The sequence below is a fragment of the Prionailurus bengalensis genome, chromosome A3 (assembly GCF_016509475.1).
Source record: "Prionailurus bengalensis isolate Pbe53 chromosome A3, Fcat_Pben_1.1_paternal_pri, whole genome shotgun sequence".
In the NCBI taxonomy this organism is placed as follows: domain Eukaryota; kingdom Metazoa; phylum Chordata; class Mammalia; order Carnivora; family Felidae; genus Prionailurus; species Prionailurus bengalensis.
Genome location: NC_057354.1, coordinates 20,855,374 through 20,877,726, shown reverse-complemented (window position 1 = coordinate 20,877,726; position 22,353 = coordinate 20,855,374). Strand labels below are relative to the sequence as shown.

The 22,353-nt window shown below is 47.8% G+C and overlaps 1 protein-coding gene across 3 annotated transcripts in view; it reads left to right on the top strand.

The window, feature by feature from the left end:
• The window catches only part of DHX35 (DEAH-box helicase 35), a 66,530-nt gene that overhangs the window by 41,211 nt on the left and 2,966 nt on the right, over positions 1-22,353 (top strand). For all 3 annotated transcript variants that reach the window (XM_043602380.1, XM_043602379.1, XM_043602378.1), the window contains 9 exons: positions 1,727-1,851; positions 4,571-4,625; positions 7,807-7,902; positions 9,740-9,834; positions 11,746-11,823; positions 13,522-13,651; positions 15,799-15,880; positions 17,742-17,813; positions 20,459-20,570. In XM_043602380.1, the coding sequence (XP_043458315.1) occupies positions 1,727-1,851; positions 4,571-4,625; positions 7,807-7,902; positions 9,740-9,834; positions 11,746-11,823; positions 13,522-13,651; positions 15,799-15,880; positions 17,742-17,813; positions 20,459-20,570 (845 nt within the window). The remainder of the gene's footprint in view (positions 1-1,726; positions 1,852-4,570; positions 4,626-7,806; positions 7,903-9,739; positions 9,835-11,745; positions 11,824-13,521; positions 13,652-15,798; positions 15,881-17,741; positions 17,814-20,458; positions 20,571-22,353) is intronic.

Sequence of the window (22,353 nt, the reverse complement as noted above, 5' to 3'; positions counted from 1 at the left end):
CCTCAGATGCTTCCTCTAATGACCGTGCTTCCTCCTTCCCTGAGCCTCCATTTTCCTTCAGGAGGACCATTCACTGGGACCCAGCCTTGGAGTTTACTGTTTCCGGTCTCGGTGCCAGCCCTTTCATATCACTGAAGCGTCTCACAGCTGCTCCCGCAGCTCCTGGCCCAGGGCCTTGTGTAGTGGAGTCCTCAGTGGAATTTGATTGAGTGTCCTTGAACTCTTGGGAAGCACTGCTTCCTGAGAGTGGTATCTCAGCAGGGCTGTCTCGTATCTGATAACTTTGCTCTCCCTTGGCCAGCAGTGTGCTTGGAAAATGTGGTTATCCTACCAAAAGCTGTCCCCAAATACTCTTGAAACCCAGAGGGAGGATCCCATTTGGAACTTCCTGTTGTCGCCTGTTATTCTGAACCTTCCAGCTAGACCTGCGCATTTGGCAATCTGCATCCATCAGTCCTCAGAATATTGGTTGTTTCTGAAAACATTTTTGAAGTTCTTCAGGGATAGTGCTGTTTCTTCATGATACCTTTTGTTGTTTTCTTTCCTTAGTTAACCAAAACCTTATGATCTGCATGGAGGTTGGGTGAGCCTTGTGTTAAAGAGGGTGTGCGTAGTTAAAATGTAGACTGATTAGAGGGATTTGTGGGTGGAGCATGCTGTGTATAATCCAGAAGCTTACTGAATATATACAGAAGTGATTTAATCCCTTCCTCCCTCTTTTTCCTCCACCCTGTTTGTCAGGCTTTTATTAAAAGGCCTCCCAAAGTCTCTTCCTCACTACCCCTCTCCTGTGGCCTCCCATCTTGGCATCACCTTGTGGTGCTTTTTCCTGTCGGTCACCTTTTGTCCCTGATGGGGGGACACGCGTCAGCATTCCTTGATCTGTTTGGGGCAGCATCAGATTCTGAGTGTGACGCATGCCTGGCCCGTTGGTTTTAAAAGATAGATTTGGACGATTTTTGCCCTTTGTAAGATTTGGTCATTTGCTCTATTGTGGTTACCGTTTTGGTGATTTGCATTGAGATTGTTCTTGGCTGATATGTACAGTTCTTGCTTTCTAGACTTGATGCAGCCTAGGCAGAGGGTAATGGTGCCTGGGCACCAGTAGGGATTCAGCAAGTACTTGTTGCTTTGATTAATGTTTTACTGGCAAAAAGCACATTAAAAAAAGGCTCTTAAAGTAAAAGGACAGACTTTTATAAAGATACTCTCTCTCTCTCAAAAATAAAAAAGAGGGAGGGGGTCTCCTGGGTGGCTCAGTCGGTTAAGCATCCAACTTTGGCTCAGGTCAGGATCTCACGGTTTGTGAGTTTGAGCCCCGCATCGGACTCTGCTGTCAGCACAGAGCCTGCTTCGGATCCTCTGTCCCTCTCTCTCCCTCTGCCCCTCCCCAACTCGTGTTCACACATTCTCTCTCTCTCTCTCTCTCTCTCTCTCTCTCTCTCTCTCCCTCTCTCCCTCTCTCCCTCTCCCCCCCTCCCTCCCTCTTCCCCTTTCTCTCTCTTTCAATAAAAGGTATATTGTTTATAAAGATATAAACAGCTAAGGTATTTTTATATAGAGTGGTCTTTTCTAAATACGAAACAACTTTGTTGTGTGACATCCTAGGCATCCGATCCTAGAATCTTAAAGCCTCTTGTCAGAGACGAAAACCTGTGCCTTGGGCACAACGATTGCATTTGACTGTGGCATTTGACCCCAAACAGTTCTGATTTCCTATCCTCAGAGGAAGCCTTTGACAAGCTGCCTCAATGCACTGTCCCTGAGATGCAGCGTAGCAACTTGGCACCTGTCATCCTCCAGCTGAAAGCACTAGGGATCGACAACGTCCTCAGGTTCCACTTCATGTCGGTAAGTCCTGCTCTCTGTCTGCATGCCCACTGGTGAATGTCAGGACATCAGATAGAGCAGAGCACGTCACTTTTCTTTTTTATTTCCACTTAGCTCATGTGTCGTGTGTCACTTTGCACCAGGCCCCCGCAGGGTATGGGGGAGTGGAGGCAGACGGCAGACGCAACGTCCTGTACTTGTCTGCCGGGGGCGAGACAAGTAACTGATTGCAGTGCGTGGGCCCGGTGCTCTGAGAGACCAAGGAAGGTCCCCGCCCTGGTTAGTCGTGTGTGAAGGGAGACCTGAAAGGCAAGAAGGATCTCAGCACGTGGGAGGGGCGGGAGAGCCAGGACAGCCAGCGTGTGTGGGCCTGCGTGAGGGAGCTTGACAGCTGGGGGAGAGCTGCAGGGACGTCCTTGTGGCCGATCTCATTCCGGATTATTTCCTGAGACAGGTTTCCAGGAGTGAAATTATTGCGTCCAACGGCCATAGCCATTTTGTACATCCTTGACGTGTGGCCAGATTGCTTTTATGCTTGAAGTCCGGTATTGCACGATGCCCACTCGTGGTGCCTTCATCATGCTGTTTTGTTTTCTGGTAGAGCTTTGCTGATTGCATTGGTGGCAGGGAGGGAGGAAGGAAAAATAGCTGTACCTTAATATTTGATTTCTTAAAAGACAGTTAAAAAAAATTTATTGTCCGCTCTATATTTCTTCCAAATCGCTAAGGCGTTTCTCTGTTAGAATTAGTGTCTGTGGTGATTTTTAGGAGTCCTTTAATAAAGACATTAACCTTTGTCTGTTGCATTTCTTGGAAATGGTTTTTCCAGTTATTTGTATTTTACTCTTTTTTTAAATTTGTTTCTTAAATGTGCAGACATTATAAATATTTCCACAGTCAAGTCTTTCTGTCTTTGTCTCTATGATTTGTTTTGTCGTTCCCTTGCTTATGACACACTTCCCTGTATCTAGGTCAGTTAATAAACATTCAGTCATGTTTTCTTCCTGAATTTTTATGATTTGGAGACTTGAATTTTAACTCTGTTCTGCCCCGACTGCATTGTTGTGTGACAAGCCTGGGTTCCCGGATGATAAAGTCCCTGATGGCATATGCATGTCATGATGAACTAGGTGAATGAAGGAATAGAAAACGTCAGCCTGTGTCCAAAGAAAACAATTGTGTGTTCACCATAAATATGGAAAAAACGCACGCTTTGATTACTGGTGTGTGCAAGAAGTTATAAAGAAAAGATAACAGTACATGCAAATTAGAAGCTTAAGAAGAACCTCACATCTAGGATGAAAGGAATATGTATTATGGCAGAAATGACCTATCAGCACTTGAGAAAGTGCAGAGAGTTTTCAGGCGTCCTTTGGAACTTGTGAGCTACCTGCTGGGGAAGGAGCCGAAGGAAAGGAGGCAGCAGAGTGCGTGGACAGTGGAAGCTTACCCATGCTTCTGTGGGAGACAGATATGTGCGGACTGAAAGAGCTATAAGGCACCGCTTTACGTTAGTTAAATGATCCCATGAAGCAAAATGGTAAAATCCAAAGCTGGCACGGTTTGGGACGGCAGTTATATTCTCCCGTTTGAGCCCCTGAGGCCTCTCCGACATTATCTAAGGAGCCGTAGAAATGCCTGGTGTTTCTTCTCAGGGAAATTTCTCCTGAAAAAATAATTCAGAAGAAGAAAAAACACTTCGGTGTATGATCATGTTTATAGTATCATTGTGTATCAAATTTTCAAGTAGAATAATGAAAATCATAAACTTGTGGACAGTTGAAGAATGAGGAACATACCTATAAATTCATCTTTGTTGATTTCCCTCTGGTTGTTTTCTCCTGAAACTGTGTTGTTCTTTTTTTTTTTTTTTTTTTTTTTTAACAATTGAAATCACAGGGTGCATGTAACTTTGTATATTTAGCAGTGTTAATTATGTAGCAAAGAACTGGAAACAAGTCAGTTGCGCAGGACTAAGACAATTGCTTACTTTACAGAGTATGACCTTGTTGGAATATTATGCAGCCATCCAAATAATCACGGTGAAGCTTCTATGGGTGAAAAAACACAAAATCATACAGTGAGAAAAACAAACTAAAATTATACATAAGCAGTCCTTCCAGCTATCTTAAAACATAGTGTTCACATACGGTCCCAAATCAGATGAGGCCAGAGAGAAATACTAGGTGTGTGTGGTTAGGTGAAAATACTAGGGACGTGATTTGGATTCAGAGAATCAGACTGAAGGTCACAATAGCAGCTTTGCTTAACTTCAGATTGCCTCGCATTCTCTGTTGTTTTCAGCAACTCAGATCCCGCCTCTGTCATTTGCCCTCTGTAGGCAAGGCCTGGAGCCGGCCTCTGGGTGGTCCGGGGTCGGCCACCGGGGCTGCTGGAATGGAAGGTGGAGACTATGAAGTAAAAAAATCAGAAATGTCCGATGGGAGTGGAGAAAAACAGGGAGGTTGTTCAAGATAGGGAGCCATCACTCCTGATGGAGGGGAGCGTGGGGAGCGCTTCAAGGGGCAATGTTTAATCAAGCTGAGGTTGAAGACCGATTCGCACTAAGGATGCTGAGGAGAGAAAGGACACCTCAGGGGGCGCTGACATGAATAGAGGCCCGGAGGCCGGGAAGTAATGGGGCACGTAAGAGGGAAGAGCGGCTTTGAGCAGGAAATAGTCACATTTTGTGTCTGGTACCCGAAAAAATTAACTTAGGAGGATTTTTATGTTTTTACAGCCCCCTCCAGCGCAGTCGATGGTTCAAGCATTGGAGTTACTCTATGCTCTGGGAGGTATGCCTGTCTCATCCGTGTTCTGTAATCTGTTTACTAATAGATGGTATCAGGTAGGTTGTATTCACACTAGGGCTCTTGGTGTCTTTAGGAGTGGGATTGGTTCTCCCCACATATACAATCCTTTTAATAACCCTTAAGCTTTATTGAAATAAAAAAGGTGGGATCATAATTAATAGATGAAGTCCACTTATGACAATGAATACCTAAAGCATGTCAGTACATCAGAAGCTATTAGTAACCATCATTGGAGCCACACTCCTGAAAGACATCTAGAAGATTGCCTACCAGTATTTCAGGTGTTACCTCTCCAGACCTTTTTCTCAGTCCCTCCACTGCATCCTGAAATCTCAGGCTCACTATTGTCTCCCTCTTCCCCATCATTCCATTCTTGGAGTTCCCCGTGGAGAATTGGGTTGATGACCAGCCTGTGGAATTCTTTGGGGGCAAGGAAACACCAGGTTATCGAGAAACCTCTATTCTCTTCGTTTAAAAATGTAGTGTTGGAGCCCGAATGGCTCAGTTGGTTAAGCTCTTCGTCTCGGCTCAGGTCTTGATCTCAGGGTCGTGAGTTCAAGCCCCATGTTGGGCTCTGCGCTGGATGGGAAGCCTGCTTTAAAAAAATTAATGAAAAATAAATAAATAAAAAGGTAGTGTTTATCTTAAGATAGAGAAAACTGTAGCCTGAATTCATCTGTTCAGGAAGTACCTATCTTTTCTATGAATGTTGCCCCAAGTGAGCATAATGTCTGGTGTGGTAGTGAGTTTCAGTAGAGGTTTTGTCCTTTGAGATTGTTTTGTTTTTAACATCTTTATTGAAGTATAATTCACATACTGTGGAATTTACCCATTTAAAATGTCCAGTTCTGTGGTTTTAGTATATTCACAGGGTTGTGCAGCCATCACCCCACGTTTAGAACATTTGGAACAGTTTTATCACCTAAGAAAGAAACCCTGTACCCGCTCGTGCTCACTCCCACTCCCTGTCCCCTCCTCCTCGCAACTGTCCTAGGCAACTGCTAATCGAATCTCTGTCTCTGTAGATTTGCCTGTTCTGGACACTTCACAGAAGTGGAGTCACATATATGTGGTCTTTTGCGATTGGCTTCTTTCATTCAGCACGATGTTTTCACGGTTCGTGTATGTTGTAGTGTGTGTTGATAATTCATTCCCTTTTACGGCTGAATAACAGCATCGTTTGCGTTGGATATACCAGATAGTATCCTTATCCACTGAGCAGTTGATTTGGGTTGTTTCCCCTTTTTGGCTAATACAAATAATGCTGCTGTAAACATTTGTGTGCTAGTTTTTGGTGGACATTCCTACCAGCCGTGTATGAAGATTCCACTTGCTTCACATGATAACATTCGAGCAAGTTGCCAACACCTGTTAGCTGTGTTTTGTGTTATAGTCATCCTCGTGGATATGAAGTGGTATCTTGTGGTTTTGATTTGCATTTCCCTAGTGACTAATGACGTTAAGCACTTTTTCCTGTGCTTATTGGCCATTCGTAGAACTTTGGAGAAATGTCCATTCAAATCCTTTGCCCATTTTCCCTTGGGTTGTTGTCTTTTTATTATTGAGTTGGAGGAGTTCTTTATGTATTCTGGGTATACGTTTCTTATCAGATCTGTGATTTGTAAATACTTCTCCCACTCAGTGGGTTGGCTTTTCACTTTTCTTGATGGTATCATTGGTAATACAAAAGCTTTAAGTTTTCACGCAGTTCAGTATACGTATTTCTAATTCTGTTGCTTGTGCTTTTGGTGTGTTAACCTAAGAAACCATTGCCCGACCCATGAGCATGGGTATCTCTTGGGTTTTCTTTGAAAGGTTTTTATAGTTTCTAGCTCTTACATTTAGTACATCTGTGACCCCCCCCCCCTTTTTTTTAATGTTTATTTATTTTTTTGAGAGAGATAGCGCAAGCTGGGGAGGGGCAGAGAGAGGGGAGGACAGAGGATCCGAAGTCGGCTCCGTGCTGACAGCAGAGAGCCCGATGCGGGGCTCGAATTCACCAACTGCGAGATCGTGACCTGAGCAGAAGTTGGACGCTCAACCGACTGAGCCACTGCGGTGACCCTGTGATCCGTTTATGGGTTAATTTTTTTGTATGGGGTCCATCTGTATCCATTACCTTTATGATACTTCTCTGGGAAGGAATAGCCAATGACTGATTTAAAAGATCGTCGGTGATTTAAAAGGCCTTCGGGTTGGTCTTCCTCGCGTCAGCCCAGGGAGAGTGTGAGCTGGAGCGGGTTTCCATCCCTTGTTCTCAGGCGTGTAGTAGGAACCCGAGAGTCGGCTTTCCTGGGATGGTCTGTAACGAGTATAAGGGAACACTGACTACATAGTTTTTCATTTGGCTTGATTTTCCTCCAGTCCAACAGAATGGAAGTTAAAGTTATTTCCTCTTTCTTCACCTCCCTGAATAAGCTGGAGAAGGCAGGGGGAACCACCTGACTTAATTAACAGTTACCAGCCGAATTACCACCTTTCAAGAGATGATTACATGGGAACAGAAGAGAAATTGCCTTTTCTGTCTTACTCTGAGCTCTGCAGCTCACTCTCTCTCTGGGCCGCCACACCTCGGGAACAGTCTAAACGGTAGTAAAATAAAAGTCACCGTCTCAGGAATCCAGTCCCTGTATATTGGCTAGTGGTGAAGAGGCAAGGAGGGATGCGGGGAACTGGGACCCGCCCAATTCAGTAGACTGCCCAGGAGGCAGTTGGATAAACACTTCCGGCGCTGGCATCCAAGAGAGATGTGGGCAAGTGTTCGGCTTCGGAGTCGCTGGCCTTGTACTGGCCCTCTTACCGCGGGAGGAACAGAGGGTGCAGGATGCCATTCTGGGACATCTGCACTTGAAAAGAGCAGGCTCTGGGTGGGTGAGGGGAGCGGGAAGGAGGGGAGGCTGCAGGGCCCTTTCCTTGTAATTCAGTCCTTGAATAGAAGCTGTTAGAAGTCTCCGTTTTTCAAAATTGGGTATTCAGGAGCCCAGAGGGGATCTTTTCTTCTTTTACTGTAACAGCCCCCCGGTGTCAGATGGAGTTCGGTAGCATGATTCATCCTTTGGGTATCTTTTTTTAGCATATATTGCCTTTTATTCTCTCGATAACTACATCTTCCAACACAATGGTACGTGCCTTCTGATTTTCCTTGTTGTTCTTCTTCTGGCAGGTCTGGACAAAGACTGTCGCCTCACTGAACCGCTCGGCATGAGAATAGCCGAGTTTCCTTTGAATCCCATGTTTGCAAAAATGCTGCTTGAATCAGGTAGGTGGAGACGGACAGTTCTCATTGATTTTGTCACCAACTTCTTCGACTTTTGTGCACCCTGGGGAAGAGGGCACGGAATCTTCTGAGGAGCGAAGGAGCTTTCCCATAATGCTGTCTGATGTGGGGCCTGTTGTTAACCTGGGATTCAGTGTCCGTCATCATTAATTCGGCAAAAACTTTTGTTTCTTTTCTGGGGGCCTAGACCTAACGCCTGACCTGTTTAAAAAAAAACAAACAAACAAAAACAGGGAAGTTTTTTTCTTTTTTTTTTTCATTATGGTAAAAAATACATAAAATTTAACCATTTTAACCATTTTTAAGTGTGCAGTTTTGAGGCATTGAGTACATTCACATTGTTGCTCAGCCCCTATCACTATCCGCTTCCAGACCTGCCAGAAGAAGTTTTTCATCTTTTCAGACTGAAACTCTGTACCCCTTAAATACCAACTCCCTATTCCCTCCCCTCCAGCCCCTGCAACCACCTTTCTCCTCTCTGTCTCTATGAATTTGACTATTCTGGGAACCTCACTTCCGTGGAACCCTACAGCGTCCGTCCTTCTGTGACTGATTTAGTTCACTTGATGTACTGTCTTCCAAGGTTCATTCATGTTGTAGCATCTGTCAGAATGTCCTCCTTCAAGGCTGAATAATATTCCATTGTGTGTATGTACCATTCATCTGCAGAGGGACACTTAGATGGCTTCCACCTTTTGGCTGTTGTGGATAGTGCTGCTGTGAACACGGGCACGCGAGCATCTGTTTGAGTCCCTGCTTTCACTTTTTGGGGTATATACTTTACAGTGGAATCGCTGGGCCATCCAGTAACTCTGTAATTTTTTTGAGGAGGCACCATACCGTTTTCCCCAGAGGCTCCACCGTTTTGTATTCCCTCTCCCAGCACACGAGGGCCCCAACTTCTCTGACGCCTTCAGATTTTTGTGAGATTATGAGTTGAGTTCATAAGTCAGAGATCTTCTCATTGTACGTCAGAATCATCTGGAGACTATAGTTTATGTGTTTCTCCCCCCAGCCACCACCCCTGGTGGGAAAGGAAGTAAGAATTTTTTCTTGCCTTTGGCTAGCTTGTGCACTCTCTAGGAATTTGCAAAGCTGTATTTCAGACTAAGCCAGACTAAGCATGGTGGGAGTTAGCTATACTTGTGTTTAGGAGTGCCCGGATGACCTCGGGCTTACACTGAGAAGCGGGACTCTTAAGTTTGGGGTGGGGGGGGGCATATCAGTCGTGAGGTAGGGAGCTGTGGGAAGGGGGCCGGGCAGTGCAGTTTGCTCTCACTGTCCAGTGCCCTGAGGCATTGATTGCCACAGACCCAGTTTCCAGGGCAGGGTGCTGCCCTGGTCTACGTGTGCCTTGAGCTTGCCAGGTGGGGTGGGCCCTAGCGAGAGGGAGGCCACCCCAGAGGAGGGTACAGGAGGAGAGAAATCACAGAGGGGACACAGCCCACACACTCCCTGCTGCCCCTCTGTTCCCTCTTGGGTTTTGGTCAGGATCCTCTGTCCACGTGGGAATAGGGAACCGGTGTGGAGCGGACCTGCCCCGAGTGATGTGGCCCCCTGCCCTCCTCCCCCCCCCCCCCCCCCCGTCAGCTGCGGAGCCCGGAGGCTATGCTTTCTCAGAATCCTCCCAGGCCTGCGTTCACCGGGGCCACATATGGGACGTTACGTTCAGCAGGGGAAAGTGTTCATGTGGTAATCAGACGATTTATAAATGTATGACTTTGGTGACACTGTGGTGTAAGGAAAATAACAAGATGTCTTTCACTTCTCAGCGACACAATATGTGTTTGAAATCAAACGTGCTTTTTTTGTTTTATAGGAAATTTTGGCTGTTCTCAGGAAATTCTAAGCATTGCAGCCATGATGCAAATCCAGAATATCTTTGTGGTCCCCTCAAACCAGAAGTCTCAGGCAGTAAGTTCAGCCTTTTCCCCAAGCCATTCCTACCTAAGTCTTTATTCTGGGCTTTCCTTGTTGAAAGGACCCGGGAGCCACCGATGACAGGGCTGTGCAGATGGAGTCTGTGTGCATCCTCAGTGTTTGCCTGACATTGTGCCTCATTCCGTCGTATCTTCCTAAACCTGGAAGGTAGACACCGTCCTCACCATTTTTAGAGGTGGAGGCCCAGAAAGGTTAGGTAACAACTCGTCTGTGATTGCACAGCCATGGGGCAGTTGCCTTTCACAGTCCAGAGACCCAGGTCTTACCTGTGTCCCGCTGACTTCCCCATAAGGGAGACGGGCCTTCAGGCTGCTCCGGGACAAGCTGGGTGGCCCACACTAGTGATGTAATGAGTCGTGCCTAGGCACAGCAGGCTGCTTTTGGTGGAGGGGCGCTCCGAGCCCAGGAGGCGGCAGGACCCCCCCGCCTGAGGCCCCGGCACCAGACAGCACTGCAGGAGTGGGTGCTGGGGAGACTGGAGAAGTCAGCCCCTGGGGGTGAGGCGGGCCAGGTGAGGTTGGGATGGTTCCTGCGGGAAGAGGCCGAGAAGCGGCCGCCCTGCACACACGGGAACTCAGCTTGGGTGTGTGCCGGGGAGGAGAGACTTTCTTACGGGCTGGTGTCCCCTTCCCTGACAGCCGTGTCATATGTTGCAAAGTTTGCCTGTCCCTGTGCCTGGTGGTTATGTCCATTTCCTCCATTGTTTTTTGTTTGTTTGCTTTTCTATTATCTTTTTTTTCCTTTTTTTCTTTTTATTTATTTTTTTAATGTTAATTTCAAAGGACAGAGAGACAGAGCGTGAGCAGGGGAGGGGCAGAGAGAGGGAGACACAGAATCCCAAGCAGGCTCCAGGCTCTGAGCTGTCAGGATAGAGCCCGATGCGGGGCTCAAACCCACAGACCACGAGATCATGACCTGAGCTGAAGTCGGATGCTTAACCGACTGAGCCACCCAGGCTCAGGCTCCCCTGTTTGCTTTTCTGTTAATCTAACGCTCCTCCTTCAGAACAGGCAGACTCATTTCCAAGGTGAGGAACCTGAGGTCCTGACCGCCATATGTCTGAAATGGCAGCACGTCCCCATGGCCGTGCACCCCCTCCGCAGCCCTGCTCTCCTCCAACGCTTCTTACTTACCACCTGCTCTACTATATGTTTGGCTCGTTAACCTGTTGGGTTTTTGCTCCCACCCCTGTTTTATTCACTGTTACATTCCAAGTGCTTAGAACAGCGCCTGGCCTCTGGTCGTGCTCAGGAAATACCAGTTAATGAAGGAATGGATGGAAGGCAGGGAGGCGGGTAGGTAGGTCGGTTAATTATGTGGTATTTGAGGCAAGGAGAAAATTGTGCAGATAAGTGTATTTGCGAACTCAAATCTGTATCGTACGTGCTGCTTGAACTCCCGGGAGCAGGGTGGTGTTGCCCAGGAGGTAACAGAAAGGAAAATTGAGAGATGGGGTCTGAAAGGATCGTGCAGCTGGTGATAGCCCACGAATACAGTGTCTACCACGCGCCAGACAGCTGCCCCCGCCCAGCCCCCTAGAATTTACGCTCTACTGGGGGCTGGAGGGGTTCTTCTGGAAGAGGTGGTGTTGACTGCACAGAGGAGGAGAGAGACGAGAACGTTGACATCTGTCTGACATCTGTGGCCGGTGTTACAGTAAATCACCTTAATCCTACAACAGTCTCGATGGGTTTGATGCCCTGATTTGACAGATGAGGAAGTTGAGGAAGAGAAAGGTTACGTCACTAGGCAGGTTTTCAGGGAAGGCAGAGCTAGCGTCGGTGCAGGCCAGGTCTTTCTGACTACGCAGGCCATGAGCTGCTCACCGCGTGATGTTAGCTCCCGGTACAGGAGGTTCACAGGAGTCAACTCTGTTCTTTCCAGATGCGAGTGCACCGAAAATTTGCTGTGGAGGAGGGTGATCATCTCACTATGCTCAACGTGTATGAAGCGTTTATCAAAGTAAGCAGAGCTCCCACCCGAAAGGCCCCTCCACCCCACTCGAGGTGAGCTAGGAGTGGGGAGTCCAGAGGTTCAGTTTATAAAGGAATGACCGAGCACGGGCGGGGCCCCTGCCAGAGTCCGTGGTGCGCTTTTGCCTGGAAGAACGCACGAGTCGCCCTGGCTTTCCCCTGCCTAGAGACGTGGCCGGCTGGCCGTGCCCCTCCAGGGCCCGCGCTCTCCCTACTGCCTCACACCCGCCGGTGATGCTGGTTCGCACTAGCTGGCATCTGAATACCAAGCCCTGTTCTATTTTCTGCCAAATAAGCGAGGCCCTGAGTGGCATCTCCAGAGCTGTCTCTGGGCGTGTGAGATGGCGTGACAGGCCGTGGGAGGGGCGTGTGGTGAGGACCCGTGTCTGTTTACACGCCGTACCCATATTTAGCCGTAGGTACTGTTCATTTTTATTGTGTTTTTCTGGAATATTCTTAACATTTTGTAAAACTCAGCAAATAATGCGGCTTGAAATTGTCACTAAAAACCGCTGAAAAGCTGTCCTGACAGCTCTAAAGCTGATGAAAACCATAAGAAACCTCTTATATATAGGAATGGGTGGGAGGGGGAAATTAGATGCTTCAGGTTTTCAGTATCTTGTATCATTTTCTTTTTAAAAAATTTTTTTTTTCAACATTTATTTATTTTTGGGACAGAGAGAAACAGAGCATGAATGGGGGAGGGGCAGAGAGAGAGGGAGACACAGAATCGGAAACAGGCTCCAGGCTCTGAGCCATCAGCCCAGAGCCTGACGTGGGGCTTGAACTCGCGGACCGCGAGATCGTGACCTGGCTGAAGTCGGACGCTTAACCGACTGCGCCACCCAGGCGCCCCCCCTTGTATCATTTTCTTAAATACTTTCTTAGAAGAGGAGAAGTACTGAATTTTTGTTTTGCCAGGGATCTAAGGGAGATTATTCAGTTAATGAACAGTCTTCAGAAAAGCCCCATCTCTTAACTGAGATCACGAATTAGGAGTTACTTCAGTTAGAATTCGTTTGAACCGGCACAGCGTGCCGTCTGCAGTCTGAGGCTCCCTCCACCAGGGGAGGGCGGGCACAGGTCTACACCACCGTTGTGCGGAGTTGCCTCTGAAAGTCTGTGAATTACATCTTCTTACGTGAAACATCATCCTTTCTGGCTTACGGCATAATTTCAGACATAACATGCCCACGGCAGTAACTCAGTGTAAGACATAATGATCACGCTTAGGAATGTAGAATAAAATTAAGCACTGTTGATAGAAAAATCATACTTTGGAGATAAATAATAATAACTTGCACATTATTTCTAGATTGGCAAGTGCTGCTCACCTGTAGTCTTGCAGATTGATAAACTCGGAGAAAGTTGACTTACAAAGTTAATTGACAAAGACCCACAGGGAAGTGGTTCTTTCTGATAATTCACCACCCGGGTGGGTATTTCAGATAGGAAACAACTGCTTGTCAGCACGTTCTCCTTTGCCCTTAAGCACAGGGACTGAGCTGGAAGAGCAGTCACACGGTGCACGGTGGTCAGCGCCCGTTTAGGGAGGTGGGGTCGAAAGGGGCCCATCGGCACCGGAAGCTCTTGTCCCCATGAGGAAGCGGTGCGCCTCGCAGCTTAGCCGTGGTCGAGAACTTGTCTGTGTGTCTCTCACTCACCCTCTGTCTCGGTCGCCCTGCAGCACAATAAAAACTCTCAGTGGTGCCAGGAGCATTTCCTGAATTACAAGGGTCTTGTCAGAGCTGCGACAGTGCGCGAGCAGTTGAAGAAGCTTCTTGTCAAGTTTCAAGTGCCCAAGAAATCTAGCGAAGGTAAGAGCAGGCCACCTCGCCCGGGGACGCCCCCTTCTCTGCTGCTCACTCACACCCCTGGACATGCCGGTGTGGTGCTGATGTGCGGCACCGGGCTCACAGGCATGTGTCGGTGAAAAGCTGAGCGTGTAAAAGTAGCCTGTTTTTTCTAAGAAGGTCCATTTTTATTTCTGAGGGTTATTCTTTTTTTTTTTTTTTTAAGTTTATTTATTTGTTTTGAGAGAGAGAGAGAGAGAGAGGGAGGGAGAGAACATGAACGGGGGAGGGGCAGAGAGAGAGGGAAAGAGAGAGAATCCCAAGCAGGCTCCGCACTTGTCACACTCAGGGCTTGAACCCACAAACCGTGAAATCATTACCTGAGCTGAAACCAAGAGCCGCCTGAAGTTAGTTGATCTAGCGCCTGTCACTTAGCAGACAGAGGACAGCCTTACCTCTACATCTGTGTTTCCTAACCTGTTTTTCATTATCAACCCCTCGGTCAGGAGAAAAGTTACATTAAATTAAAACTCTTCCTGGTGGCGCCTGGGTGGCTCAGTCGGTTGGGTGTCCGACTTCGGCCCAGGTCATGATCTCACAGTTCGTGAGTTCGAGCCCCACATCGGGCTCTGTGCTGACAGCTTGGAGCCTGGAACCTGCTTCAAATTCTGTGTCTCCCTCTCTCTCTGCCCCTCCCCAGCTCCTGCTCACACTCTGTCTCTGTCAAAAATAAACAAACTTAAAAAAAAAAAATTTTTTTTTTAAATAAAATAAAATTCTTCCTAACGAGAGAAGTTAAATACGAAGGAGAATAAGATTCTGTAAGGTAGGGTTGAGCCTTGGTGGGCCATAGCCATTGTAATATCTAAGATTTTCCCCCTTCCCTGCCCCCAAGAGCCCATTTTCATCCCTTTGGAAGTGACGTCACCCTAATAATGATAAGAGTGTATGGTCTACATAGAAATTTCTTTTGGGCAGCAGTTGGAGAGAAGAGATTGAATCTTGGATCAGATTGTGGTTAGAAATGTCGATTTGAGATTTATCAGTTCTGTGCTGAGGAACAATAGAGAAAATCATGGAAACACAGTAAATTACACATTTGAAACTTCTAGATGTTAAAGAAAATGCAAATAATGAAAATATTTTCAGCAGATCTAAGAAGTAAAAAATTAAAAAGCTTATCATAGAATGAGTTCCTTTAACATGCTCCAAAAAAACACTAGTTTCCAAGTTGATAAATGGGCACAAGAACAGAAAACTCACAAAAGAAGAACCAAGGATAGTAATTGATAAACACAATAAAAGAAGGGGTGCCTTTTTGCCAAAACATTGCCGGTAAGAATGCAGTGAAACTGACATTGTTCTGCACCGTTGATGGCTCTGTAAATTATACCACCTTTTGGGAACTTATTTACGGACATACTGTATTTCATTGGCTCTAAGATGCCGTCATTTGTAAGGCATGCTGTTATTTTATGTACCACTAAGAAAGAAAAAAGTACTGTCACTTATAATTACAAAATGCTGTCCTGATTTCAGTGAGTTAAAGGGGAAAAAAAGAGTGAACCTTACAATGAATGAAATACCATATGTCATAAGCCACCTCCGTGACCTTATGCTTTGCATAATAATTTGGAATGCGTCCTGTGGACATCATCTCATAAATGGTCAGGCTGTATCCTTGGAAGATGATCACTGTAGCAATACAGATACAATCAAAATGGAACATTTGAAAACTTGCAAAGAATTACGTGCAGTAGCTCATAACCACAGAAATAACGTCGTGTCCTACGGAAGAAACGTTATTCGCACAAGATTGTCTCCTAAAAAGGAGTTTTTGGTCACTGGCCAGCCTGTGGTGTGCTCTCTTGGGTTCTGGTGCCCAGCCTTGGTTGGGTCATCCTGTGGCCTAGGAAGGTTGGGGCATCCCAAGTTAAAGGGACAGTTCAGCGTGCTTCCCTCAACAGCCAGTTGTGGGCGGGTGGGGCCTCCATGGATACTGCCAGGGCAGGCATCCAGCACCGGGAGGCACGGGGCTGGGGCTGGTTCAGGACGGGGTTTCAAGGAGGCTCGAAACAGCCTTGGGCGGGGCCTCACAGCCCAGGCCTGAGCGCGCAGAGTATAGGGCAGGCCGGGGGCTCACGCGTCACTCTGCTTGCCACCTTGTACAGGTGATCCGGATCCCGTCCTGAGGTGCCTTGTTTCGGGATTCTTTGCCAATGCAGCAAGGTTTCATTCCACCGGAGCTTATAGGTAACTGGTACCTTGCAAAGTCATTTGTTAAAGGAGAAATCTTAAAAATGACCCAGCCCCCTTAGAAAGCTGACGTGCCGGGAAAGTACAGAAATTAAGTTAAATAAGTTGTCTTTATCTGCCTGCTTCCAGAGGTCAGTTGAGATTAACTACATAGCTTTAAGCATAATATCTTAACTTTACGGAAATGATTCCCAAATATTTAGCCCATCCATATGTTGTAGAAGGATGATAATTACAAGCCTAGAGGCTGGAAATGTTTCCATTCTAATAACAGAATAATACAACCAGAAGGGACTATTAGAGACTGTCTTTCCAGGAGAAGCTCCCTTGGCCGTCGGCACTTGGTCTCTAGCGATCTGGGGGACCGAGACCCCGGCCTGCCCTGATGCGCCGTAACTTTGGTCTGTGGGTGTTGGCAGGTGTTTCTTCTGGCGCTGGATCTGCCTGTTGCCCCAGATCACATCCCGTTTCTTGGCAGTTCCCCTTTCTGGGCAGAAAATCACTGGTCACCGACACCCTCCTAATAACCTCAGAACCTCGGCCCTTCTGCTCCAGAACTTCACCGGAGCCTGTTCAAAGTGCATCTGTTCTTTCAAACGGGAGCAATCCAAAGGCTTTCTCTCCGACTTTTCTTTGCATTTCCTCCTCATACTATTTTGTCATTATCCTTCTTCCCTCAGAAAATACTCTGTTCCCATTCCCTGGGGGGAGGTCAGCCACGATGTTCCCTCCCAGACACCGGGCTTTGTGAGCGAGCCCAGAGTTGCACTGAGCTCTGGCAGCCAGGTCTCTTACATCTGCTTTCCTAGTAGCTGACTGAGCCCCTGCCCTTGACATTTACCTCTGGTATGTTCTATACCAGTTCCATACTAGTATGGCCAAGTTTTCTAGCCCGTGATCAGTGTCCTGATTCTGTTGCCCGTCATGATGAGCTCCCCCTCCCGGCACTGAGTTGTCCATGTTGGAGGCAACTCTGGGGAGGCCTGTGAGCTTCTCCAGTGAGGCCTGTCATTTTGTTGTCATTTTGATTGTCCCACCTGCCTCAAGGGTATTAATAAGCAATTTCTACCAGTATTGAAAAAATTCTTGCACTGGAGTCCTCAACTAAGGGCTTCATAACAGGGTTTAGTGGTCAGTCAGTTCCTCTGAGACAAAAGTTCAGTGTCAGTGAGCTCAGGCCACCTGGTGGCACAGCCAGGACCCCAGCATGTTGGTTTATTACAGATCTGGAGAGGAGCTCACCCATGGTGCTCGAACTGCTTGCCTGGCACCCACAGAAACACTCCATAATTAGGGTTTGGGTGGCAGCATTCTAACGTGTTCATGCTCTCTTGTGATCGGATCTTACTGTTGTGTTTCTGTCGTTATTTTTTTAGTTAAATTGAATCAAATCCGAGTTGGAATTTGAAATACTGTCTCAGAGAAATGGATGGTCCCATACTTAACCTTCTTCTTCCCCTATTTTTATGTCCCCCATGGTCTTTATCTTTACTACTTTGTGGAATAGAAAAGTTTATAGAGGTAACCATGTATGTTATTTCTCTCCCTGAGGAGATTGTTGTGAAAAAGAACGTGTGTAAGATGAACATAAACGTGGGCAGAGCAGTATGATTCTCATGTTTTTCCCCGAATGGCCACATGCTGTTTTTTTCTCCTCTTCCCTTTTTTGCGTGATTTCTTCCTGACTTCCGGGGGGCAGTGGGCAAGGGGTCAGTCAGGGCTCTAGAGAAGATACAGAGAACAATCGGCCGAGTCAAGTATGATCTGCATACATTTGTTGATAATATGAACCATCTGTGGGAGAGTCCTGCTGTAAGTATTTCAAACTGACTTCCGATTACATTCTTCTGTTCGCAAGGACTATCCGTGACGACCATGAATTACATATCCACCCTGCCTCGGTCCTCTACGCAGAGAAGCCGCCTCGCTGGTGAGCACCCCCCTACTCCTTAGCCTAGTAACGGCTCAGAAGGCCAGGCCTGGTTCCCGTTCACCCCTGGGCCCCCGGGCCTGGCACTGTGCCAGGAGTACACATTTGTTGACTTTGTTTTGCTGAGTCATCCACAGGATTCTGCCCTGTCACAGATTTCCTTATGCAAATGGTGATGTTCCTCTGCTCATTCGTGGACTCAGCAAATGTTCATTTTCACCCACAGACTAGATGCCAAACCCTGCACTGGGCACAGCAGTGTGGAGGCGAATTTGGGTTCTGGGCCACAGGCCTGAGCATCCAGCACCTCAGGACAAGGGCCCGGGGGAGAGGTAGAAAGCACGGAGGTTGGCACCTCATGTGCCAGGGAGAGTGACGGCCGGTTTCGTGGAGGAATCGACATTTGCTCTGGGGCCTGCAGATAGGAGTTGTTGGGCAGAAAAGGATGAGAAGGGAATACAGACTGAGGAAGCAAAGTCATGGGAACGTGAAAGAACCCCCTTTCTGAGAAGTGGGGAGTCATCGGGGCGGCCTGCCCCAAAGTGGTCTGGGAGGCGGTGCGAGTCTGCGACGTGTCTGGAGGAAGAGACACACGCTCGAGTTAAAAGGAGGCAGTTAGACTTTTTTTTTTTTAACGTGTATTTATTTTTGAGAGAGAGGCAGCGTGTGAGCAGAGGAGGGGCAGAGAGAGAGGGAGACACAGGATCCGAAGCAGGCTCCAGGCTCCCAGCTGGCAGCGCAGAGCCCGACGCAGGGCTCAAACCCACGAGCCGTGAGATCGTGACCTGAGCCGAAGTCGGATGCTTAACCGACTGAGCCATCTAGGCGCTTCACATTTAGGTTAAGTTTTTGTCTGCCCAATTTAATAATAGAGAACTGGAGCCTACCTTTTGTATGTCTTTCAAATCTCATTTTTCTAGTAATTCATTTCTATTGCGTTTTACAAAAATATTTCTCTCCCAACGGATGGGAAAATTTTACAATAACAGCTGGTTCTTCACCACAGCTAGGTGGAGAAGCCTAGGCAAGAGCGTGCCATGTGTGGAGAGGGGAGAGGGGATCACGGCAGGAGAAAGTAGAGGGTAAGAAGGCCCATTGTAAGGTACTTGGCACCCCAGAGTAGTGGTTTCCAAAGTCTCATCTCCAGGTAAGCATCCGATTCACCTGGAAGCCTGTTAGAAAGGAAGATTTTCAGGCCTTGCCCAGCCTTTCTGAATCAGAAGCTGGGAGGGGAGGGGGGAGGGAGGGTGTCCAGCAGCCAGTTTTAACAAGCCCTCCAGGTGATCTGATGAGGGGTCAAGTTTGAGATCCTGTCCCCAAGACCAAGGAATCAGACTCTGTCCTGTAACCAGTGCAGGTCCAAAAGCTGCTGAGCCAGCGCAGGGCTTGGTCAGTCAGTTCGGGGTTTAGAGTTGTTACCCGATGTCGAGGCGCCAGGGTGGCTCAGATGATTGGGCATCTGACTTGGTCTCACGTCATGATCTTGCAGTTCGTGGGTTCAAGCCCCACAACGGGTTGTCTGCTGTCAGCACAGGGCCTACTTCAGATCTTCTCTTTGTCTCTCTCTTGCTCGCTCGCTCTCTCAAAAATAAACAAACATTAAAAAAAAATTTTTTTTAATGGATTAAAATATTCTGTCCATTAGCGTGCAGGATGAGTTGAAGAGGGAAGCGAATCTCCGTTCTAGATCCTTCCCCAAGGGTCTGCTGACTTCGGGATGACTAATTTGGGAGTTGCTTAATTTGGGAGACTTCTTTTTCCTGCTTCATTCCCAAGGAGCCCTGAAGGGCAAAGGGAGCGTGGCTGAATAGGGCCCGTCCTGAGGCAGCCCCGTAACCTTAGGGTGGCCGAGGAAGCACCCCTCCGCTCCTGCTTCTGCAGACGGCCCCCCTTCACTGGATCCGCCCTTCAACAGCCGATTATTTGCCGGCTTCAAAGGGTGCACGGTGGCAGTGTGGCTGGGTGATTATAGTTGTTAGGGGAGCCCTGAATCAGCAGTTCGGGTGCTCAGAAACGGTATCTTATCTAAAAATGCATTCTAAAATCTGGGGATTTGAAGTGATCTTCTTGGCTCTTGGTGTCTTTTATCTCAGCCTCAGGCCAACCCACCCCCCCCACCTCCTTTTTTCTCTTAAGTAGAGGTGTAATTTATGTACAGTGAGCTCATTGGCACCTGTGCACACCCATGTAAGCCACACTCCAAATAGGATGGAGAATGTTTTCATCTCTAAGAACCTCCCTGTGTCTCTTCACAGTTAATTTCCATCCCCTTCAGAATCAGGTAGGTCTTTGCTTCTATTTCTACATCTTCTGATAGAGTCAGGTGTTCTGTTGAGAGTTCTGTAAATGCAGACCTGGAATCCGGAAAGGTCCTGTGCTGATAACAGATGCTCAGACATGAGTCTGAGCAGACTTGATGTGTCGGACAACAGTCATGTCAGACTGAGTCTCACCTGTAAAGTGGACGCACTTACCCACCCCTCGGGTCATGAGGCGCGAGCGAGCAGCGCGGACGCGTCTGTGTGTGGTCTCTGGTGCACGTGATGGGTCCCTGGTAAACGGGAGGGAACCCGCCGTCTCTGATTGCCGTGGTGCTTGATTTTCATTGTAAGACACAGGAAATCCATGTTTTCTGCTGGTTGCAGGGTCATCTACAATGAAGTCATACAGACCTCCAAGTACTACATGAGGGACGTGACCGCCATTGAGTCTGCTTGGCTGTTGGAGCTGGCTCCGCACTTCTATCAACAAGGAACGGTAGGGGTGAATAGAGACCGTCCCTCAAAACCACCCGTTAGCTGCCTCTCCATATGTTGAAGTACAGATCGGTGCTCCGCGCCCGTTTAGTGCCCTGAGTTTGTTCCCCCTCAAAAGTGCATGGGGTGAAAAGGTCACTACCATATCTCTGCCCCATCCTGGGTAAAAGCACTGTACCATTTGCTCATCGTGAAGTGCACTTAGAGGTATTTCCTTAGAAATAATCCCTCCAACCTAAAAGACAACAAAGAGAACGTATCTTCAGCTCTTCCTCTCCCCCTCTGCTTTTTTTCTTTGAAAAATTATATCACACTTTGGACCATGTTCACAAGGAGTGGCACAAATATTCTCTGGTGGAGATTGCCTCACAAAGAACACAAACAGGTGTGCGAGCTTAAACCCGGCGTGGTTCACACAGTGGTGGGTGATGCTGAGCGCTGGCATTACCGTGAACGTCTGTCCTTCTTCCCTGCCAGGCCCACGCGCAGGGCCCGCAGGGTGGTGAGCCTTGCAGAGGGGACCCATGGTGCTGTTTTCTTTATTTTCACCAAAAAATGGTCTGTTTGTCGGGCGAGGGGGGAAGGCCATACATTCTTCTAATAAGATCTTTAATTGAGTGGTGGTTCTGTCTGGAAGGCTGGCGTGAAAACAGGTAAACCAGCGTCCACAAACTTCCGTTGACTCATGCTGTTTGGTCTGCGTCCTGTATTTCACTGGATGGTTCAGCGTAATCACACGTCGTGCAGTTATCGGAATGGTTAGAGTGAAGTCCGCCATCTTGCTGGTGGTTTTCTGTCGTCTGAATTAGTTTGGTTTTGTTTTTCGTTTTCTCTTTTTCCTGCCTTGCTATCTGTTGCCCAGTGCCCAAAGACAGTTGCTTCGGATACTTTTTCAGTTTTACCACTGTGTGCCCCAGAAAGGAAAGTCCAAAACCTGTTATGTCATCAGGGTTGTAAGCAGACTGCAGTGTCCTCAACCCAAAACTTGGATTGACGGGCGCATCTAAAAATGGGGAGATTTCACGATGAATATGGATTTCAAGTTTCTCTCGAAATGTTAAGTCTGCCGGCACTGGGCCCGCATGACCCGTCGGCAGCAATCAGCAGGGGTGAGGAGCGGCTGCGCGCTGTGACTGTCACTGTCCCAGGGCCGCAGTCCTGCTTCACTTGTGTATTAATTCACTTGCTCAACTCTGGGACACATTTGAGTTGTGGCCCCATAAATGGAAAGCTCTTCTCATCCCTTCCCCTCCAGCAATGTCAGGGGACATTGTTCTTCCAGAACTTTCTTACACTATTTAAATCTTATCCAGTCAAAGGAAAACTATCTCAAGCCTGTATAGTTCTTCACATGTCCTCATACGGATACTTCAGCTGGGAACGAGATCAGCCGCAGGCACTGATCAGAATTCAGAGTGTGTTGCCCGTGCTGGGTCCGGCTGGCAAGAACACACCTGGAGTGAGGGAGTGTCTGCCCCTGAGAACCTTTCGGGTGGGAAACAGCAGAGTTCCGAGGTCCAGGAGACGTGGGCAGAGCCGCCGGCTGGGAGCTGAGAGCAACACGCTAGGGAAGGGCTGATTCAGGTCGTAGCGTGCGGGGGCTCGAGGGGAGAACCCGGAGCCGTCTTGGACTCGTTCTTTGAGGAGCAGGATTGACCTAGAGGCTGGGTCCTTTTCCCCCTCTCAACTCGGAACCACAGTTGGAGCCCAGCAGGTTAAAGGGCAGAGAGCCCCCAGGAGTTTGAAGACAATGACAGTCGCAGGTTTCTGCACTGGCCTCTTCT